The sequence below is a fragment of the Struthio camelus genome, chromosome 11, assembly GCF_040807025.1.
Source record: "Struthio camelus isolate bStrCam1 chromosome 11, bStrCam1.hap1, whole genome shotgun sequence".
NCBI classification, from domain to species: domain Eukaryota; kingdom Metazoa; phylum Chordata; class Aves; order Struthioniformes; family Struthionidae; genus Struthio; species Struthio camelus.
This window is the reverse complement of record NC_090952.1, coordinates 23,249,029-23,269,826: the sequence shown is the minus strand read 5'-3', so window position 1 is coordinate 23,269,826 and position 20,798 is coordinate 23,249,029. Positions and strand designations below refer to the sequence as shown.

The 20,798-nt window shown below is 52.8% G+C and overlaps 1 protein-coding gene across 4 annotated transcripts in view; it reads left to right on the top strand.

Moving 5' to 3' along the window:
• Nucleotides 1-5,507: 5,507 nt before the first annotated feature.
• FHL1 (four and a half LIM domains 1) overlaps nt 5,508-20,798 on the top strand; it is a 32,553-nt gene continuing 17,262 nt past the window's right edge. The window contains exon 1 of one of the 4 annotated variants that reach the window (XM_068957732.1): nt 5,508-5,887. Coding sequence is in view for 2 of the 4 variants with exons in the window: in XM_068957730.1 (XP_068813831.1) it covers nt 16,002-16,008 (7 nt within the window). In the remaining 2 variants the exon portion in view is untranslated. Of the gene's footprint in view, nt 5,888-15,801; nt 16,009-20,798 lie in introns of those variants that run through there. The other 3 variants (XM_068957733.1, XM_068957730.1, XM_068957729.1) reach the window with 3 other exon arrangements.

Here is a 20,798-nt window from a genome sequence, read left to right as displayed (position 1 = left end):
TGTTTGTGAAATAAAGCCTTTGAAAAGCATACGCAGATTTACTTTTTGCTTAAATATGACGCTAACATCAGGCACATAGTTTAAGGGGATACTGTTCACTTGATTTGTTTGACATAGGGGGGAAAAACAACATCTGACCTTGCTTGTAACTAAGCCTGCTGTAAATAGCCATGCAGCGTTCATAGGGGCTTTTTCAGCAAAGGAAAAATGGAATCGAGAGGGAAGGTAAAAATGGTCGTATAGCCAATGCTGCCGGGCACAAGGAACCAGCAGAAAAGGTAGAAAGGTGCGACCTGACTTTTCTTTGTTACCATCGTCTTAGGACTGAGTAGTAAGTATGGTTTCTAGCATGTTTAGTATAGTAAAATAGTAAATAGGGTTCCTGGCATATTTACAAACACAGAAAAGGACCTGGCTCTGAGGTAGCCGGTGGCTCTTGTGACCTGGCGTGCTGGGCTCTTCACCGGCGGCTGGAGCTCGGCCCCAGCTCCCGGCACTGATCGCGTCCCGCTCTTTGGCCGCGCTGCTTCGTTTCTCCGCGCCGCCGCACGCGTTTCCCAGCCCGGAGCACGCCAAACAGACCCTCACGCGCCTCCCAACGGAGCAGGACCCGCGAGCCGCACGGCAGTCGCTGCGCGGAGAGCCGAGGCTGCCTCTCCCCCGGCCGCCGAGCCGGGCGAAGCCTGCGCCCGGGCTGCACGGTCCTCAGCCTCTTCGTTGATTTGATTTATTTATTTTATTTTATTTTTTTAAGCTGCGGACCCGAGCAAAATGAGATTTGTCATGCTTTGAAAGCCTCCTCTGCTATTAAAACACTTATTTTTACTTAGGTTAGCCTGTGGGTACCTTGAATTCATTTGTTGTTGTTGTTTTTCCCCAAGAAAAAAATCTCAAGTTAGAGCTAAGAAAGGCGTCTAGAGGTGGTGTGACGCCTGGAAGCCGTCTTCAAATCTGGAAAGTGAAACTCCTGGTGAGCCTGACACCAAGGAAAAAGGAGCTGTTAGGGTAATTACGTACAATGAGATAAAAATAAGCATATTCTAGGTGGCCATACCTACATACTTTCCCAAATCCCTTTTTTTATGTTAAAAGCAAAACCTTACATTATCTATTTTATCAGTTTATCTTGTCGCGATTACTGTTCTTTGTCTGGCAAATCTCTCTGCCCACGTATCCACCTAGTAACTGATAACGGATAAGGACCAAACTTATCGACGGATAAAAACTAAGGACCAAATCTTGTCTCAAGTTTTGTCTGTTTTGCTTATGCAAATATTTGACGGATTTCAGTTCTTGTTAAAGGGCTGGCTGAGGTGTTTGCTGGAAGGGCCAAAGCCTGGAAAGGTTTAAGCAAACCGTGGCCCAGCAGCGGTGGAAGTCGATGGAAACTTACTGGTGGCCGAAAAGTTTTAATCATAGCAATAGCTTCCCAGGAGTTATGTGCTTGCCCAGGCTACTCCCCACGCTTTGGCGGGTGGGCGGCGCGAGGCAGCGCAGGATTAGACCAGGTTTACACAGCTCCTGAGCCCGGATGCAGCCGCTCTGCGGCGGGAGGCACCAGGACCCACACACACACGAACGTGGCCGGAAATGCTGAGATCCAAATGACCATACAGCAGAAAACCTCAACCCCTGCCCTGGGCATGAAACCTGGCAACGTTCAAGCAGCCCCCTGCAGGCTGCAAATACCTTTGCGGGCTGCCAACATTCCTTGGAAATTCATATTGCTGCTGGAAAGAGAGGTGGAAACCTTGGTTTGTGTTGTGAGCGTAGTCTTGCTGGGGCCAGGGAGTCACCAGCTGGCTCCATTTTTGTGGGGGCCTGATGCATCACCTTTTTTAAATGCGAGTCACCTTCACAATTTTCCATGCGCAGAAGGAGCAGCTGGTCCCGGGAGAAGCATTTTGGCCCCTGCCAAAGGGCGACGCGCAGGCTGACAGGGCCGATCCCCTCACCCTGCTAGGCGAGCCATCCCTGCAGTTGCTTTTTCAGGTGGGAACTACCTCTAACCGAGATCCGCTCTCAACGTGCCGATTGTGGTGTCACTTAGGAAAATCTGAGTAGGGGCAATGCCTTGAACAACGCAGTCTCGGCACTTGCTCAAAGACTGATTTGATATTGGTCTTTCAGTAGGTGATTTTCCTGGTTTTGAATGTTTCTTTGCTCTGTTGGTTCCAGTTGGTGTGACGGCATTGTAGTGCTATGCTACAGTCATATTTTGACATTAAAAAAATGTTAAAAAAAGTGGGAAGCTGCACTTTTGCTCATGCCTCTTATTACTTTGCCGGCTAAATTCAGGAAAAGTTTGTGCTTCATCTCATGTGGGTTTGCACACCCCCTGATGAGGAAGGGTCCATCAAGGCCCTTTGGCAGTGACTTAAGCCCTCTGTCCATCTAGAGTCCTCCTGCAATTAACCCTCTGAGCAGGTGACGATGATGCAGCCGGGTGCACAGGTCCAAATTTCACGTACAATTTCCAAAGCATGCTGCACATGTGCGCTTGGACTCTGCGGAAAAAGGGTTCACATCACCCATGTTTTAATTGCACTGTTATAAAAACTGAAGAAGCTGCACCCTGCCTCCCTGGGAGGAAAGAGTCCAATGCTTCAGCTTTTCCACCGCTTTGCCTGCCCAGAGACTTTGTTAATGAGGTGCCAGGTCATTAGCCCGTTGCAGGTGGGCACACCTGGGCCCGCGAGGGTGAGGCCCATCACCTCCAGCCCTGGCCTGGCCTATTTTAGTTCAAAGAGAGCGGAGATCCAAACAAAGATGGTGATGATAAAAAGGGCACGCACCTCTTCCCCATGTGAACAAGCCATTTGCTTTCAGGCAAGGTTTGGGGTAACCTCCAGCTCCTTTGGGTCCCTCGCCGAGCGCTCTGCTGTAAAGCAGCCTCCCTCCGCAACCTTATAAGCTCCAAATATTTCCAAATAAAGTTTCATCGCAGTTAGCCTTTGAGTGACTAATTCAAATGACTCAGTTTTAAGTGCCTCTGCTCATAGTTCATTTTGTTTGGATAACTAGTCAAGGATACCTTGGACCCCTTTGTGTGTGTGTGTGTGTGCGTGTGCACGCGTTTGCCAAAAATCGGTGAACGCAGTAACTGATTGTATTCCTTAGCAAGCAATGGCGATGGCTCTGGGTTGACGCAGAACTGTCTCAGTCCTTTGAAATGAGTTGTGTCATTCTTGCAGTTTGTTCTCGTTGAATGCAGCACTTTGGCAGAGGTTTTTACAGTGCTATATTGTATCTGTAATATGAAAATGCCTGAGTGCCTTTTCCTGGACTCTAGCTGTGTGCTGTCTTTGGTCTCTAAATCATCTCCTTTTTTTTTTTTTTCCAAACAGAATTAGGTTATTATTGCACTGTGTGTGCAGTTGCGAGCGCTTCCTCTGCTGCTTCTCTCCGGACGTGATGTCGTGCCCGTGGGGCCATCCGAGGGAGGCCAAGGGAATATGGAGGAGGGAGCGTGCAGAGGATGGGGCCTTTCCAGTAACCTTAGGAGGAAAAAAAAATGAATTACTCTAATAACTTCTCACTCTGCTATAATCAGTGGGATGCTTGTCATATTGACCAAGAGCATGTTGATTCGGTATTTGGCTGCTGCTCCATTAGGCTGATAGACTTATCAGGTAGCTCTGGGGACTTGGCAGTGGGATCTCCAGTTTGCGTTGTATGCGGAAGGTGTCTCATATTTTAAACGGGAGGTGGAGGGTCCTGTCAGCTGCCTGACGACGCTTGCTCAGATGCAGGGTGCGTGCTGCACTGCTGACGTGCTGCGGGTACCTGTTGGAGGCTCATTCGCTTACCAGTGCACTTGCGTGGCTCTAAGATGCGTCTGCAAGGTTGCAGGGTCAGCCCCTAGACGATCTCCTCCTGGGGCGGCAGAGGCAGTGACCGATCTCTGGTGAAGGGACACTAACTTCAGCTCCACTGGGGCAGAAGTCATGCTAAATGCCTAGCTGGCTGCTCGAGAGACAGTTGGTGGCAGGCTTGGAGCAGGACCCAGGCTGCTCTTGTGGCCAGGGTCTTGAAAGAAGAACCCTGCAGGAGGTGGCTGCAGAGTCCAGACTGCCCTGAGGAAGATTCCCTGTGGTTGGTGTGACATCTAGTTTGTCTTTCTATCCCAGCAGTCTAAAGTTCAGGTTTCTTCCAGAGCTCCTGGCTTGATTGGGCTAGCTGGGAGTATTCTCCCTGAATGTCCCGTCCTACCGAGGCCTTAGCGTCTATGATTTCTCATCAGCCCCAGAGCTGTGCAGCTGCAATCACATAACTGACGTTATGCCTTGGGGACAGGAGGCTTCTGCTGATGTTTTTGTCGGTCTGATTGCTGGTTATAGACACCCACTAGAGAAAAAGTCTTTGCTGTGGGTGACTAAGTTCTGTGCTTGTTGGAAGAGCTTTGGAAACGGGTATTTGGATTCCTCTGAAAGTTGAATGTAAACGTTAATCTGTAACAGTAACTAACACTGGTATTTCACATCTGTATTTTATGTGTGCCTGAAGCTGCTCTTGCTAAGTGGTGACAGTCCGAGCCTTGAACTCGAGGACAACACAACCAACAAACTTTCTCGTACCTGCTAGGAATGTTGTTAATGTGGACGTTAGGGATGTTGGAAGAGTCTGTGGGAGTCACCTGTTTGTAGGACGAAATGGAGAGATGCACAGAAATGCAAACGCTTCTGTAAAGAGGGTATATTTGCTCTTGTGCAATGTTTGTTTCTTTTTACTGAACAAACAAATTCCTTGGCTCGACTATCATGATCTGCTCTCTGGGGATACCAACAGTGTATCTATCTAGCATACCCAGCAGGATGCCCTGCCTCCCCTGCCATTATCCAGAAGCTCTGTGGCTCTCCAAGGCACCACAAAAGTCTATTTGTAATGCAAGAGCTCCAACTCAAGTATCTCTTGTGGAAAAACTTGCTAGACCACATATCCAAGAGCAGGAGCATGAAAGAAGTGGGACAAACTTGGAAGACGAATGAGTAGAAAACAAACGGGATAAGGGCTGGAGAAAGGAGGGGAATGGAAAACAAAAGTGGACGTTCTCGGATTTGCCTGATGTGGTGCAGCACAGATGGGAGATTTGTTTAAACATAGGAATGGTTGTTTTTTTTTTTTCTGCCTGATAGTACTCTCTCTCATCTTTTCTGAAGGAAATAGCCATCTTTTGGCATCATCTATGCTGTGCTCTTGGGTTGGGTTCGTTCTTTCCCTGCAGGCTTCTGACTTGAAACAACCCTTCCCTTTTATTTACTTTCTGTCCTGGAAACTTGTGTTTGGGAACCTGAGGGTGACGCATAACGTAACAGAGCTGCGGGCAAAAACGTTAGCCCTGGGGGAGGGCAGCCGGGGCGGGCTGGGGGGGCTGAGGACAGACCCCCGGCCAGGGTGCGTCCGGGCTGCGCTCTCCTGGTGCGACTGGCCCTGGGGGGGGGGGTCCCGGCGCTGCGGGGGCAGCGGGACCCTGCCCAGCCCGGCCGGTCCCAGCCGCGGCCGCGCTTTGCTGCTGCGGGGAAGCAGGGCAAGAGCTCCGCTGGCCCAAGCGCTGCTCCGCGTTGGGTTTTCCCCCAAGGGCTGGTGCACAGGCCCTGGGAGGAGCAGGCTCTTCCTCCCCCCTCCGCCCTTTCCATCTGCTCCCCAGGCAGGAACAGCGCTATTGGCTGGACGGACTTTTTTTTTTTTGCAGCGCGCCTCCCCGCTATAAGCGGTGAAGCGGCGCGGTCCTGCCAGCGGGACCCCCGGCCCAGCCGCGCTGCCTTCGCCCGCCGCCGGCGGCACCGGAGCGCGCGGCCGCATCCTGCCCGCGCCCGGGGCGCTGCGCTCCGCCCAGCGCTTCCCTCCGCCGGGCAGCAGCCGCCTCGCCGCAGCTCGCCGGCAGCCAGTAAGCACATGCCTTTCCCTCTGCCTCTGGAGCATCGCCGTGCTGAGCAGGGCGGGCGGAGGCTCAGCGTCCCCCCCAGCTTTGCCCATCTGCCGACTTCAGGGCTTGCGCTGGGGCTCTGCCCTGCCCTGCTGGGGAGGGGGCAATCCTGCCTGGGGCGGGCGGGCGGGCGGGCGACCTCTAAGTGCGCGACGTGTACTTCTTTTAAAACACTCTTTTTCCAGCAAGCAGTTTCCTCGTGGATCGCCGAGTTAACCGCTGAAACCGCCTCGGTTTTAGGGGAGGGTGTTTGGGCGTGGGGTTTATCTCACGTGGATTCTTGCTTCTGATCTCTCTCGCATCCTCTTTTTGGGACAACGGCATTCCCTCCTGGAAAGGTGGCAGGTTTGAAACTAAAGGCAGTGACGGGGGTGTAAATATCGCTTTCCTCCTTGCTTCCTAGTCGAGTGGGTGTTGAGGGAGTGTTTGCAGCAGTACAGAGCAGTACAGCTGTGTGCGAGCTGTCAGCAGCGTGTTTTTCTAGGCAAGTGATAAAATGTGCCAGTTTGAAGTTTTTAATGACAGGTGAGGAGGAAATAGCTAGACCGGTGCCTGTTTTGTGGGCTCCTCAGGTGATGGGAGGCTCTTGGAAAGCGAGGAACGATACCCACTAAACCGCTGGAGCAGGCTGTCCATAATGGCATCAGGGACTATAGAAAGGCAGTGTTTAGCCAGCGATTATTGCATCTTCCTCTTTCTTTCCTTACGGAATTCAAACAGTTGCAAAGTTTCTAATGAGCTGCATCTCCACCGTCCCCATGCGAATGCAGACGCCTTTACCTTTATACAAATGCTGCACCCTTGTATCTGCATCTGGGGAGTCACCTGCATGAGTGAAACTGTTCACTCATGTGTCTGCAATGGCTGTTTCTATCATTAATCTTTTCTTTAGCAAATTTTCAAAAGATAAGTTAATGCATGTGACTCTGGTCCAGTTCATATTATGTGAGCAGGAGCTAGTCTGTGCTTTAGCAATGGATGGGGCTGCTTTTTAAATTATTGAACTCCATCAATTTGTTTCTTTTTATGTTCTACCGATTAGACTTTTTATACTTTGTTTCAGGAAGTTCTTAAAGGGGAAGGAAAAAAAAAAAGCTTTAGAAAGGAAACTGATTAAATTCTTAAGCCATGATGTACAAAGCAAATAGCTAATCACGCAACCAAATATGGCTTTAAGAATGTAACTTTCATTTTTAATGATAAAAGCACCCACATACTTCATTTCATGGACAACACCCTCTTTTATTTTTTCCCTCTGCGCACAGCATTCCTGAATACAAACCAGCTCCTAATTTCTCCCTAAAGATCTCAGTAAATAAAAATTAGTCAAGAATGAATAACTGCTAGAAAAATGTGAGTTAGGTGTATCAAAGCCAACATCATGAGCGCAAGAGCAAGAGCTCTAAGTAACAAAAATTTGACTCTCAGGTTTTGGACTTTGGTGCTTAGGAACCAGTTCTGGACTAGGATTTTACCGTTGGTGTCTGGGCTGCGCTGCTCTTGGGGACTTTTGGCCAGGAGAAATCTGTAGGACTGGGCTCTTGAAGTGTTTCTACCAGGAGAAGTTGCTCCCCGCTGTGAACGATGGCCTGCCTCTGCGTATGCTGGTATAATTCTCTGCCTGGATGTAAATATTGGCAGCTGCCCAAAAGAAGGCAACGTTTAGGGTACTCAAACTCTTGAAAATAAACGCTGTCCAGTGCATCTTGGCAGGCTTTATTTCGGAAGCAGCCTCTTCATCGAACGGTACCACGAACGGAAAATGCCGACATACAGCACGAACCAGCTGGTGGGAGCTCTGGCAGGTCCCTGCTCACAGCCAGCAACAGGGGAATGATGCTTAAGACACACTTTATCTCTGATCTCAGCCAGTATCCCCTGAATGTCACTTACAGCCCATGCCCAAAGCACCAGGCTGTAATAAAGCGTTTAAAGAACTGCCTTCGTTGCCTACAAGAAAAAAATCGTTTCCTTTTGCCATGCCTCTGTGAAAACAGGGCTGTTCCAGGGCTGTTTCCGTGCTGAGGCAAAGAAAACTTGTGGTTCTTCGGCACCGAGGTGGTGACTACCTTCCCCTCCTCCCTCTTGGAGGCACCTACTCGATCTCCACGGCATGGGGGTGCCTCGGACCTGGCTGAAACTTCTTGTGCTTCAGTGGAAATAACAACGATGTGAGCCAGGAATACTATGTCCCCTCAGCAGTAACCTATGTGAATGACGTCCTTTTAAGCGTGCGACTGTCCAGGCGATGTACTGGGGGATTTAGGTATCTAATTCCCTAAAGTACCTTGGAAAATTCCTCTGATCTTTGCTGATGAGATGAACTAGCCCAAGCCTATGTTTAGCGCTTTCCCTTCTCCTGGGACTGCTTAAACGTGAAGTCTCAGCACTGCTTTTAACGCTTGGACCTTTTAACGCTACCTGTTAACTGTGGCCTAGACCGCTGCCTCTGCCAGCCTCCGAGCGGCATGAAGCGCCCGGTGCTATCAGCAGCAAGCTGAGCCTGGCACCCAGCAACGCGCAGGGACTGCTCAGGCTCCGGGCGCCCTCCTCGCTCGCAGCGGCTCCCCGGGCAGCACCGGCCACCCGCCGATCGACCGGCTGGCGGCAGGCTGCGGCGCGGGCACCGCCGGGAGGCGCGCGGGGGGCCGACCTCTCGCCCTCGTGGTCCCCAGCTATCGTCCCCTCGCCCTCCGCGCGTAGCAGAGTTGAGATTTTAGCTCAGCTCTAACTTTTAACTTTAGCTATGGGGAATGGCTTTTGCTCGGAAGAGTAATGGAAATTATGTCTTTATGATAAACCGACCCAGACCTGACCTGTGACTTTATTATAAAAAATATGGTGCAAACTTTACAGTCAAAATACTTCAGCTCAGTTCATTGTGCTTTCTTTTTTTCACTTCTCTCTCATAGAAGATGCAGGCAGGGAGAATAACAAAGCAGAAATGTCTGAGATCAGTCATTTCATGTCTGATTTTGGCAGCGGGAGTGTGGGAGGAAGAAAGAGACCTCATGTTTCATTTAGATACCCTGATTTGGAGAGGAATTTTAACCAGATGGCTCTTGAGACACCAGGACTCTGCAGGATTAAACGCTATTTAGATAAAGTACGTGCTTCCACTTCACTCAGTGCATGGAAATTTTCCTGCTGTGTCTAAAGGCAGTCATGAAGCCTGGCTGAAATGAGGCCTGCGTGCCCGTGAGCGGGTGCTTCTGGGCCCGGGTGCTGACAAAACAGCTGGGCAAAACAGGCAGGGTGCAAAGCGGGGAGGGATGTTGGGGAAACACGGCCCTGCCCTTGCTGCGCATCCTCAACCCCGGAGGCTGCGGGTGCCATGCATACGCATGCTCACCTTCCCCAGGCCGGTAGCCAAAAATGTCATTCCTACCAAAGATGTAGAAAGATACCAAAAAAAAAAAAAAAAAAAAAGGCCTTCTCCGAGGGGCAGCATTCACTGGGGTCCCTGCAGCGTGTGCTGAAGCAGGATTGGGCCCTTGATGCTTTCAGAGTGATTCAGGCTTGCGTGACTGCCAGAGCAAATTCCCGCTGTCAGAGCAAGACGGAGCGGTGTTGTCTGGGAGATGGATGGATGCTCTTGTGTTTCTCCAGCTCTGTGAGCCCCCTACGAGCAGACAGCTCTTCCCTTTGTGGCAAGTAGGGCTCACAGCCCGTGGCAGGGCAGGGTTAAAATGGCATTTAGGACTTTGGTAGGAGTTATTCAAAAGCAGGGGAAAGATGGCACTAAGCCGTCTTGGGCGGGGACGGACAGGGTCCTGAGGAAGCACTCTTTAAAAAAGATCAAATTAAAGAGTGTCCTGGAAAAGGCTGGATGGTAATGTCAGGGTTCCTGACAGTGAGGGAGCTGCAGCCCAGGGTGGAAGTGATGGTATTTTGCTGCGTGCCTGCCTGGAAACTTGAATGCAAAGTTACAATTTTGGTTTGGATGGCATTAAAAGAATTGCATTATTTTTGCAAATAGGAAATTCAAAACCTCTTTGCTCCAGAGTGCTTGGAGAGAGCTATGTTTTTAGAAGATCCACTCATTTCACAGATGTACCTTGTTCTTTGGTGCTCCCTGGGGTGACCCTAGTGGCGGATGTAATTTGGGATTTCTCTCTCCTGTTTGGTGGAAAAGAGCTGGACAAGGAAAGCTCTGCTTTCTCTTGCCCACCAGAGCTGGTTGCTTGGCACACGAGTAGGCAATGAACACCAGTTAAAACTGTGGGGATTAAAAGTGGTGGGATATAGTCGCATTTGTGATCTGTTGGGGTCAAATGCAGAACACAAGTTGTCACCCAGAGCTCAAATGACGAACAGGAAGAGATTGTTCCTGCTGGAGGTGCACAACACTGCAGGGTTTTCCAGCTTCCTTGTTTGTCATATTTTTCCCACTCCTCGAAGGGGGAAACAAAATCAGAGTGGAAAAGAAGAGATGAAAATCAGAGGTTGCTTGACAGATATATTTTGACGTTTCATGATTTGGAATCGAGCTGTTTCAAAGCCAGTTTAATCCTTGCCAAACTGCAGAGCTACAGTGAAATGAGTCTGTTCTGACTTCTGTCCTTTGATGTAGATGAGGAGGAAGAACAAGGAAAATAACTAAAAAATGCTTACCCTCCTGGGAAATCCTCCCGCTTGTCTTGAAGACATCAGAGCCTCCCGTGCTTTGCCATGCCTTGGGATAGGGGAGCTTCCAAGAAAATGGTGGCTGGCGCTGGTGGAGTCTGCTCTGCAATGACGCGTTTCAAAGGCTGTTAACAAGGGCAATTGCTTGGGCTGGATGTGCTGAGCGATTCCTGGTGGGAGGAATCTCTGCTTGGTGCACAGATCTGTGAGCAACCTGTTTTGCTTTTGACTCTCGCGAGCCAGCTTTAATGACAGAAGTGGTTGTGCTGGTATGCGAGCGTTCTCGTGTTATGCCAATGTCTGAGCAGCAGAGGACTTCAGTGCTTCTGGCAGAGCAGGAACTGCTTTCTGCTGTTTCGTTTGGTTGGAGACAGCAAAAACTCTCAACTCTCCAAAATTCTGCCTTACGAATCGGTGTGCTGGATGTGCCTCGCTTCCGTTGGTTAGAAAAATAGAGCGGTCAGCATGCAAAACCAATGGCTGGGCCTGCCCACAGTGGTTGCTTGTTGGCTTTCGGGCAGGGAATTGGCTCCAAGTCCTTCTCCAGTGCCCTCATTTGGGAACGTTCAGTTTTCATGTGCTTCCAGGGGTCTTTGGCCAAAAATTCCCCCAAGAGTAACTGAAGGCCACCCAACATATAGCTTCCCCATTGCTGATATGAAACCGGGGTGGGGTGGGAGAAAATAATATACTTTAAAGAAATGCCCCAAGTTGTGGGAACTATTCAGACTTGGCAGGCTACTTGCAAGCCATTTGCTATTTGTTTAACTTGGGACTGGCTGCCCCTGGCAGTTGTTACCATCAGCTGCCTTTCTTATCTGCTCTTTGCTATAATAAACACTGGGGCAAAGGCTTGGAATTAGTCACTTCTGGGGCCCTGCCTGTCCTTCCAGCTTCTGTCTTACCTTCTCATTTCTGGGCTCTCTAGCCTCTTCCACTTGGTCCTGAGTCTCGCTAGTTTGTCCCTCCTCTTACTCTGCTGAAATAGCAGAGAGATTTTTAAAATGTCCCGTAGGTGTGTAATCCCCAGGACTGCCTCCATCCCAGAAGACATGCCATCCTGGCGCAGCTGTGTGCAGTCATACTGCTGCTGCATACTACAGAAATCTTTATAGCATGACTTACCTAATCCCGTGGACAGGCTGGATGAGTTGTTCTGCCTGGTGTCTGTTCGGATGAACAACCCGCACAGGAAGCGTTAGGATCCTGAAAGCATCCTGGGGACCTGCCATCACATCTTCTGTACAGCTTTTACTGCAGGGCAGTCGGTGATTCAAGGGACTGCAAATGGAGAGAGCACCTGCGGGAGGGCAAGGCTCCTTGGTCCTAATTCGGTCCTGACGCAGAAAATGGAATAATTCCTACTGATCTGCTGCCGCTTAAAATTCCTTGGTGATCTCTAAGCACTGTCCTGACCTGGTCCTGCTGCTGACAGTGCCGTAAGAGAGGCAGTAATGAGCAGTGCAGGGTGCAAGAATCTCTCTCTCTGGTCTCACCTCACTTTACAAATACACAGAGCTATATATTTCACTCAGCACATGCAAACACTGTTTCCTGTCTACCCCTGCTCTGCTGACTGCAAGCCAGTCACGTTTCCCCTGCCAGGTGAATGCCGCTTGATGTATAACATATTTCAGTGCTGCTTCTGGAAATGGCATGGGCGGCAGTATCAGAGCGGGACCAGAAAGCAGCCCACGGTTACTCTGCAGAGGTGCAAAGGCGCTCAGTAGGGGTGGAAGTCTCTTTAGTTTTCTACTGACTTGCTTGGCTTGGTACGTGAGCATGTTGTCCACCTCTCACTGAAATCTCTTCTCTCTTATCCCATTGCCACCATAATGTCACAAAAAGCCTTAAATGTGAAAATTTTGACGCTGGATCTGCCACCAGCAGGGCCGCAGGTGCTCTGCAGAGAGGGCACGGTCGCACTGCATGAACGGGAGACGTTCTCCAGCCCCCTGCGCTCTCCGAGGTTGTGTCCCTTTAAAACCCCATGACCCGGGAGCCGAAACCAGCCCTGCAGGCTGCCTGGCTGGGTAGCGGGACTCAGTAGCTTTGCTCAGATGGCTGCTCGCGCCTTCCCTGGCGCGCTGCTGGTAGGGGACGCAACCGGACATCTCCGTTTCGGAAGACGGGACTGGGGTCTCAGCCAAAGATTACGTTTCTGCAGGACTTCTGACAATTTCAGCTGGCGAGATTAAGCTGGGCAGGACAGAGTTTTTCCTTCTTGCAAAAACACTTTCAGTGAAAACAGCAACCCCTCAAGCCCTTTTTTAAATCTAGGGGGGGATTTGGGCAAGTTCTGCGCTACATCTTGGCTAAGGGCTGGGTGTGACAGACTAAATGGACGCTGCTGATTTCTTTCAAACGCTCTGTGTTGGAAGTCAGAGCAGGCAAATGCGCTGGGCTTTGTCCTGCTTCCTTGGCTTCTCAGTGCCCCTTGCGCTGATGCGTGTGATGATGAACAGGAGGAAATTTGTGTGCAAGAGCATAAACAGGCAACGAGTCCTATAAATGGCCAATGTCCTCATAGTTCTTGGGAAACGAAGCTGTTGATATCTGGTGTTAGCAGATGTACTGGTGACGGACCCTTTGGATACCTGTTTCGGGAAAGATTTTGAGATCCCTGCGTGGAAAGGACTGCAAACACCATCTTCCTGCTTATTTTGGTGTGCTAGAGGAGGCTAATACCTATGCAGTGCCCGGGATGGCAGCGGGCTGCTGTGCGGGAGCATCCGCGGCGCGCGTGAGCTGACGCTGCGCCTCCCGCCTGCTTCTGGCGGTTTCATGCCATCAAGGTCAGGCCTGAACTCGGCTTTCCCTCGGACCTGCAGCGCTAGTGCTTCCCATCTCCACGGCAATGGCTGTAAACCCCGTCCTACGCCCGCTCGTACACCCGGCTGCGTTGGTTCTGTAAAGCGGTGAAACTCCCTGCGCGCTCCACTAGACGCCGAAACAAACAGCCACTAAATCTGTTATAAACCAGTGAGTCATTTGTTTTGGTTACCAGGGAGATTGCCGAGTGCAAATTCAACCTGAAATAGCTATGAGCTCATCCTCCGAGCAGCGCCGGGTGCCGAGCTGGAGCGGCCGGAGGGAAAGGGAGCCAGCGCCAGCAGCGCTGGCTGCTCCGCGGACCTTTGGATGCTATTTGAGCTGTTTTGCCAGGGAGCTTTTGCCTTGCAAGCGAGCTTCGCGCGGCCGGCGGGGGGGGGGGATGTCGCGAGGCCGGTGGCCGAGCCCGGGCTCTCGCGATTCCCGGGAACGTGGCGCTGATGTGCCGGCTGGGCCGTGGGCTCCCGGCTCCGCTCGCAGCTCATCCCTCTGCAGCTTATCCCGGGCAGGAGCGTGGAAGTCCCGGTCTGACTAGGCGGGAAGAAAGGCTGGGCTTTCCCCGGGACCAGCGCCTGCTGCTTGAAGGGCTGATGCTGCGCGAGGGCAGAAGGGCCTGACCCGCGGCGGCTGGGGGCTGCCGCCCGCCGGCCAGCCGACCGGGGAGAGCTCGCTGCTGCTCCCGTCGCTCGGCTTTTGGCTCCCCGTTGCTGAGTAATCAAATAAATGAAAAGGAAAATACATTAGTGCATTGCCTGGCAACTGTCTTGATGAGGCAGAGCATAAGCCACTCGGCAGAGGCCTGTTGGTGGATTTCACCGAATCGTCTAAAACATAGTTAGCAGTGATTGAAAACAGACAACAGTGATCATCAGCGCAAACACAGACAAAAGCTGAACCCCTGAAGTGTACGCCACGAACCTGTTCACACGATAAAAAAATACAGTCTTTCTTTCCTTTTCTGGATTAACTGCGTGGCTTATCCAGACGCAGTCTGCAGCAAGGGGGCAAAGGTTGCATCTGCAAAATACCCGCTGGTTTCGGCAGGGGTGTTTCTGTCCTTTATCATAATTTTGCAAGCGCTGAGTGACCGTCTCTGTGTTCTTGCAAGCCCCCTCCAGGCGCGTGGGTGGGTTTCTTCCAGCGCCTCCTCCCTGGAGCTGTGTGGAAAACGTGCTGGGGACACGGCCGGGTCCCTGAGCATCACGGGCAGCTCCGTGGCGCAGCCGCCAGAGCGTTCGGTTGTCGCCTCTGGGGAAGGGCTTCCTGGAACGGGAACGGCTCCGCGCTCCGAAGCGGACAAGTTTAACCTGAGGAGTTATAACCGAGTGAGATTTGGGTGCAAGAAACACGATTTCACGTGTTTCGTCACCTTGCTCTTAGCAGCTTTTCGGAGAGGCGGCACCGCTCGTCCCGTACGTGTGCGTGTGTGCATTACTTGCATGTCGTGAGCGATATCCCTCGGTGCCGCCTCTTGGTGGCGCAGAGCAGCAGGGCGGTAGCGGCTGGAGGGGGACAGACGTCTCGGCGGGTCTGCCGCGTCTCCCTTCGCCTCGTCCTCCCCCAGCGGCGCGGCGCGCCCCTCACCCCGGCGTTGCACCTCCTCGGCATCGAGGCACGCTTGCTTTTTTGGCTCTCTCTCTCTGGGCGACTAAAAATACCGCTGCGCGTTGCAGACGGCGGCCTGGGGCAGGACGGGGTCTGACGGCGCTCAACGCCGGCGGGAGGCAGACGAGGCTTCCCCCCGGCTTCGCCCCCCGCGCGCCCCAGAAGAGACTCTGGCCCCGTCGGCGTTCTTTTAGCAAGGAGACAGCGAGGAGCCTGGCGTGATACCTGGCTTTTGCTGGACTAACCGGCGACGACTTGCAAACCTCTCACCCTTTCCCCACGGCCCTGCGCCGCTCCCGGCGGGAGGCTGGTCCTCGCGTTTTCCCCGTGCAACACGGCTGCCCGAGCTGGGTTTCAAGGAAAGCCGCTGTTTCACGGCTGCTTTGGGATTTTTGTCAGTTTTCTCTGGCGCTTGCCTGCAATTAGCGCTGCTCTTTTTGTCCCATGGAGCCGATCCCCTGATTTTGCCTCGGACTGCAGCTTGACAGCTGGCAGCGGCGGCGTGGAGCGGGACTGTTTCTCTTTGCAGGCTGCGTTACTCCTTGTGCCTGAACTGATTGTCTCGCTCCCACTCGAAAGAGAAAACAAAACCGTTTTTGGGCCCAGGTCCAGCCACGCAGCAGAAGATGGCTTAATCAAACACATAAGTACTTGTACCAACTCCAGCTGCTTTATTTTTATGTTTAAAATCAAGCACACATTCAAGTATCTTATTAATTTTTTTTATTCCGAGGTTTATGTTTAACAAACGTAACAGCCCCGTAGACTTTGCCCGGCGCTCAAAGAGCGAGCGCTGGAAGAAGTGCCGCACATGTGCTGCGCTGCTGCGAGACCCTCGGTGGCAGAGGAGAGGCGGGAGGGTGCTGGGGGGGGAGAGTCGCCCCCCCTTTCCCGGTCCCGGTCCGAACGCCCGGCCGGGGGGCTGCGAGGCGGCGCCGGGGTCAGACCGCGGGCTCCCAGCCCTTCTGCATCCGGTCGCTCCGCTTCTGCCTGAAATTGAATCTTCATCCTGATGAAAGGTCTAAAGATTTTTTTTTTTTTGTTGAATCGATGTTTTCTAATCAACCCCCCCCCCCCCGACCTCAGAGAATATCTTTTAGCGTAGTCCTTGCCCAGCGCTGATCTGACATGATTTCCGGGGAGACCCGAGATCTTTACCGCTTTGTGAAAAAAATGCGATTTACGCTCCCGTACCGCACAGGCGCTTTGAAACCGGTCTCTCCGACCCCAGAGAGATGGCTCATACAGCTTAACGCCGTTACTAGAAACGGAGTGCACAGCCGTGGAAATTGCTGGGGCAGAAGCCTGCAGAGAGCACCGGTGGGGACGCCGGAGGGCTCTCGTCTCCCCGCGACGCCCCTGTCTCTGCTGCACCGTCTCCGCTGAAGGAAAGAAAGCCGCCCGCGGGTCAAAGCGTCAAGCAGCTTTTGGCACGAGCTAGCGTGAGGAGGGGGCAGAGCGCGCCCGGGCCTCGCGCAGCGGTGGGGCGAGACGCGCCGCTCCGGGCAAGGCACCTGTCCAAGGGGTGTTTGCAGATACGTTGCACGCACGCACAATTATTTGCATTTAATAAGTGTAGAGAGATCAAGCTGGATGAGCGCAGGCTTAAGCCGGCTGAAAAGGGAAGAGGTGTCGAAACGGGTCAGGGAGGAGCTGGGCCAGCAGCCCCCTGCGAGCCCCCTGCCCAGCCTTGCGGGCTGCCTGTCGGCCGGGCGTCCCGCTCTGTGGGTTGTGGGAGAGACTGGCAGCAGGACTGGGTGATCGTGCCCCTCCTCTGTGCTCGCGCAGGGCTTCTTACAGCTGTCACGCTCCTTGGCGCGCAGCCGTTAAGAGAAACAAAATCGGGTTGTTTTTACCATCGGTTCTTCTTTTGTGGTAAACGAGCTGGGAAGTGAACTTCCTTCCCAGCGCCTTTGGCTCTCCACCGGCCAGGACCAGCTGATCCCTGCTCCTCTCAGGGCAGGTGGCCTCCGAGGAGGACTTCACGTTTGCGTATCGAGCCGCTGCGGTGGCTGCGCTCCCGAAGGCTGGCCAGCGTGCTCAGAGCAAGGCTCTGCTACAGCAGGAGGGGGGAAGAGGGGGCACGGCTGGCAAAATATTCATTTACCAGGCCTCTTCTGAAAGCCTGGCTGACTTATCCGGTTTTGCCTGTGTCCTCAGTCTTTTGCAGGTCAGTTTGGGAAAGAGCAGCCAAGGCAAGCTCAGCCTGGCCTGGAGCTATCAGTAGGAGCAGCACAAGCGGTCTCCCAGTCCAGCAAGGCTCTTTAACAAGAGGCTTGATGAGCTGGTTTGCAGAGTATTAATGTGAATGCGGGATAAAGTCAACTCTGGTCACAGACCAAGCCCCGGCAAAGGGGAGAGTTAACCAGCATGCGTTTCAGCGGAGGGAGCGTGTGATAGCGCAGGCACAGAGCAAGGTGGCTTAGAAGTTCACACCACCGCTGCGTCTTGTGGGTCACGTTGCCTCCCTCAGATGGTTCTCCTCTCCCCGCGCTGTCCTGGAGCATGTCCCCTGGCATGTCCAGCAGGTGCCCGTGCAAAGTGGTACCAAGAAAGGGGCTGAGAATTTGAATTCGCTCCAAGGTGAAGGGTTTCCACTTCTCCTGCCCTCATTGAGCTTGGTGCAGAGCTTGGTCCTTGCGGTGGGCCGTGCCTGAGGGACAGGAGAGGTGTTTGGGCAGGTCACTGCTGTGTGTCTGTGAAGCCATGCAGTTGTTGCTACTCCAGCCAGGTAACGAAAGTGGGGCCGGCATGGCTGCCTGATTTGTTTGTGATAAGCGTGAAGGTGGAACCACGTAGGGAGAAGTATTTCAGCCCATAGTGAAGAGCTAGTAAGGAAAAAGAAAGGCACCGTTACAGATGAACATCCTGCAGGTCCTATATTTAATGGAGTAATTGCTGTTTACCCTGTCTGGACAGCAGCAGTTACTCTGCGGGGATGGACGCTCGCTCTTGCTTTGCTGGAGTGCGCTCCTAGGGCAGTATCAGACTGCGAGGAAGTGGACCTCCCCCCCATTTTAAAACATGTTTATCTCCAGTTGGAAATATAATCAACTCCTTCCAAAGCTGAGGTTTCTGAGAATAACTTCTGTGACTAATGCAACCTCATGGGCCTCACCAGAGGGGACTTTGCAGCTTTGTTTTTCCCTGTAAAGAATGCCCAGCATATGTCCTGACAATTAGTCAGAGTGCCCAAAAATACCCCGTCAGGGCTGCAAGCTGATCTCCTTTGGCTGTTGGAGCCAAGACAGACCTGGGGTTATGCACTGTGGGGCTTTGGGAAGGGTTATTTTTAAAACGGCCAAGTACAAGTGAGATTTGGTCCTTCCAGCCACCGGTGCTGTCTGAAAGCGTAGTTAGCCAAATGCTAATCTTGCTGGAGGTGAGTGTCCCGCGCCAGGGCAATGGGCTGGTGTTCTGCTAAACCCGTACGCCAGGGCTGGCTCCCATCAGCTCTAAATCAGTGCTCAGGGCATGGCCTTGGGGCCCATGCCAGGTTCGGACAGTGCTTTGATGGTGTGCTGGATGCCAGAGAGTCTTCCCAACCAGCATGTCAACACTTGGAAGGGCATGTCCTTCTCCTTGAAGCTGTGGCTGGTCCTCCCCCATAGCCAGGCAGCATGCTTCCTCCTGGCCCCTTTCTGAGAGGCATCTGCTCTACTCCTCCCTGACCACTTGAGCTGAAGTTTTCCATCCTCAGTGTCTCCCATGTGCTGAATTTCGGAAGGGTGCTTTAACAGCACCACAGCTGCCCACAAACAGCCCTTTCTTCTCCTTCCCTGAAAATAAAGCTTTTTCAGGGAAATGCCAGGTACCCTCGCTCCTGCAGAGCACAGCCTGTGTGAGTTTTTTGGCGTGGCTTGCTATCCTGTGGAGGGATAGGAAGGGGGTCTGGAGGGCTGCCTGGCCAGCAGCTTCCTGGGAACGTGCTGTTTTTCTAGAAGACCCCACGCTGTGCTGTCTTTGGAAGAAGAGTGCAGGCACAGCCTGCCGTGGTCGCCTTGCAAGTCCTTCTTGCAGCCAAGTCCTGTGGACGCATGGTGAAGGAGCGCGGGAGGATGGCAGGGCTGCTGGAGCCCCGTGTGGTGGGTAGTGGAGGGCCACGGGCTGCAGCTGATGTCTGCGTAGCTGCTAATTTCTGAATCGTGGTTGGTAGATTTCCAGGGAAGGTGAATGACCCAGCTTTCAAGCAATGATACAAACTCATGACCGCACTTCCCGCTCTGCTCTTCACAGTGAGCTGTTCAGCTTCACCGGGGGGACAGCATCGCTCAGCAGCTGCGGCGCCCATGAAAAGTAATTGAAAGCAATTAACAGTGCAGGGAGCATAATGGAAGTTGTGAAATATTATTTCAGAGACAGCTTACTAAGAACTTGGTGAAGCCCTAGCGTGAGCATTTGTTGTAGGGGGATGGTAGGATTATATTGCTGTGAATGTCCATCAGACCCCGTTTCTCCTAGCTGAGATTGCCATGCTGTCTGGCCAGGATCGGGGCGGTGTTTATCTGACAGGGATTTAGGCTGCTTTGCTCAGTTCTGAAGTCAGGGCTAGGCCATGGGGGGAAAGCTGCGACTCACAAGCCTTCGCCCCGTGTTTGACTTCCCCTCCTGTGTTTCACTGCAGCTGAGCCTTGAACAAAGACACCTGCAGCGGGCAGGTTTTGCTCTCGAGGCAGCTGTAGTGGAGCTCTGCTCTGCTGAACCAGACGCTGTGGGGTTATCACCGGGGGGGATAAGTGAGTGGTGGTGAGATCCCGTGGGCAGCTTGCTTGGCCTCAGGAGGGCTCCTGCAAGGACCACAGCGGTGCTGGAGGCAGCGATGTTGGTAACTGGGTCCTGGAGGCATCACACCCCCATCGCTTTGGCGCGCTGTTGAGGGTGTAGTGCTGCTCAGCTGGAGGTCTGGAGCCAAAGCGCGAGCTTGTGGCTGAGCAGAAACCCCAGAGCTCTTCCAGGAGCTTTGGGTGCAGGAGCCTGGCCGCTGGGGGTGAGATTGCAGCTCCGCTGGGGCCCTGAGCTGCTAAACTGAAGGCCTTCCCCGCGGCTCCTGTGTGATCGCACAGACAGGCTGCTTCCCCTGCGCTTGCTCCTTCTTCCTCCCGGTAAACGCTGCAGGGGTTATTCCTGCACCCTGGGCTGCTTTGCAGCATCGCTGGGCGCTGCAGGCTGCGTCTGCGCCCACTGCGGTCTTGAGGCGGCTGGAAAGGAGCAGGCAGATGCTGTGTCTGAGGTTTTTAAGCCCAGTTACGGGCTTGGTGATGTTATAAGGCATCTGAATCAGTGCTATCTTAGAGGCACTTGTGTGTCTTTCTGCCAGGAGGGGCAAAGGCAGCCTTTGCCACCCCTCCCCTGCCCTCCCGTAGAGTTGGCTGATACCCAGGTGCAGTCAGACCTGCAGTTTTCTCCTTGTGGTTCATGCAAGGCGTTGCAGGGTGCCCGTGGGGCCTCCCAGGGCTGGCTGCACGCTCACAGTCCTCGCTGCAGTCTGCAGGCAGGGCCGAGGCAGTGCTGCAAAGAGAAACATGGCCCGTGTTTAACCTAGTGCACTTAAGAGAAATGCATTTGTCTTTCTAAGAGGGTTTTTTTTTTTTTTTACGTGCAGCCTTTCAGGAGTGACTATCTTTGTAAGCGTGTACTGAAAGACTCAGCCTGACTGTATGGACCACGGCAGGCACCCAGCATCCTGGCTGCTGGGAGACTTTGCATCTTCTCTGTAATATAGCAAAGAGCCACAGGGAAAAGGGATGGGAGGAACTGGTCTTTGTTGGTGCAGCTGAATCAAAGCCGTCCTGTGTGGCACTTAATAGTG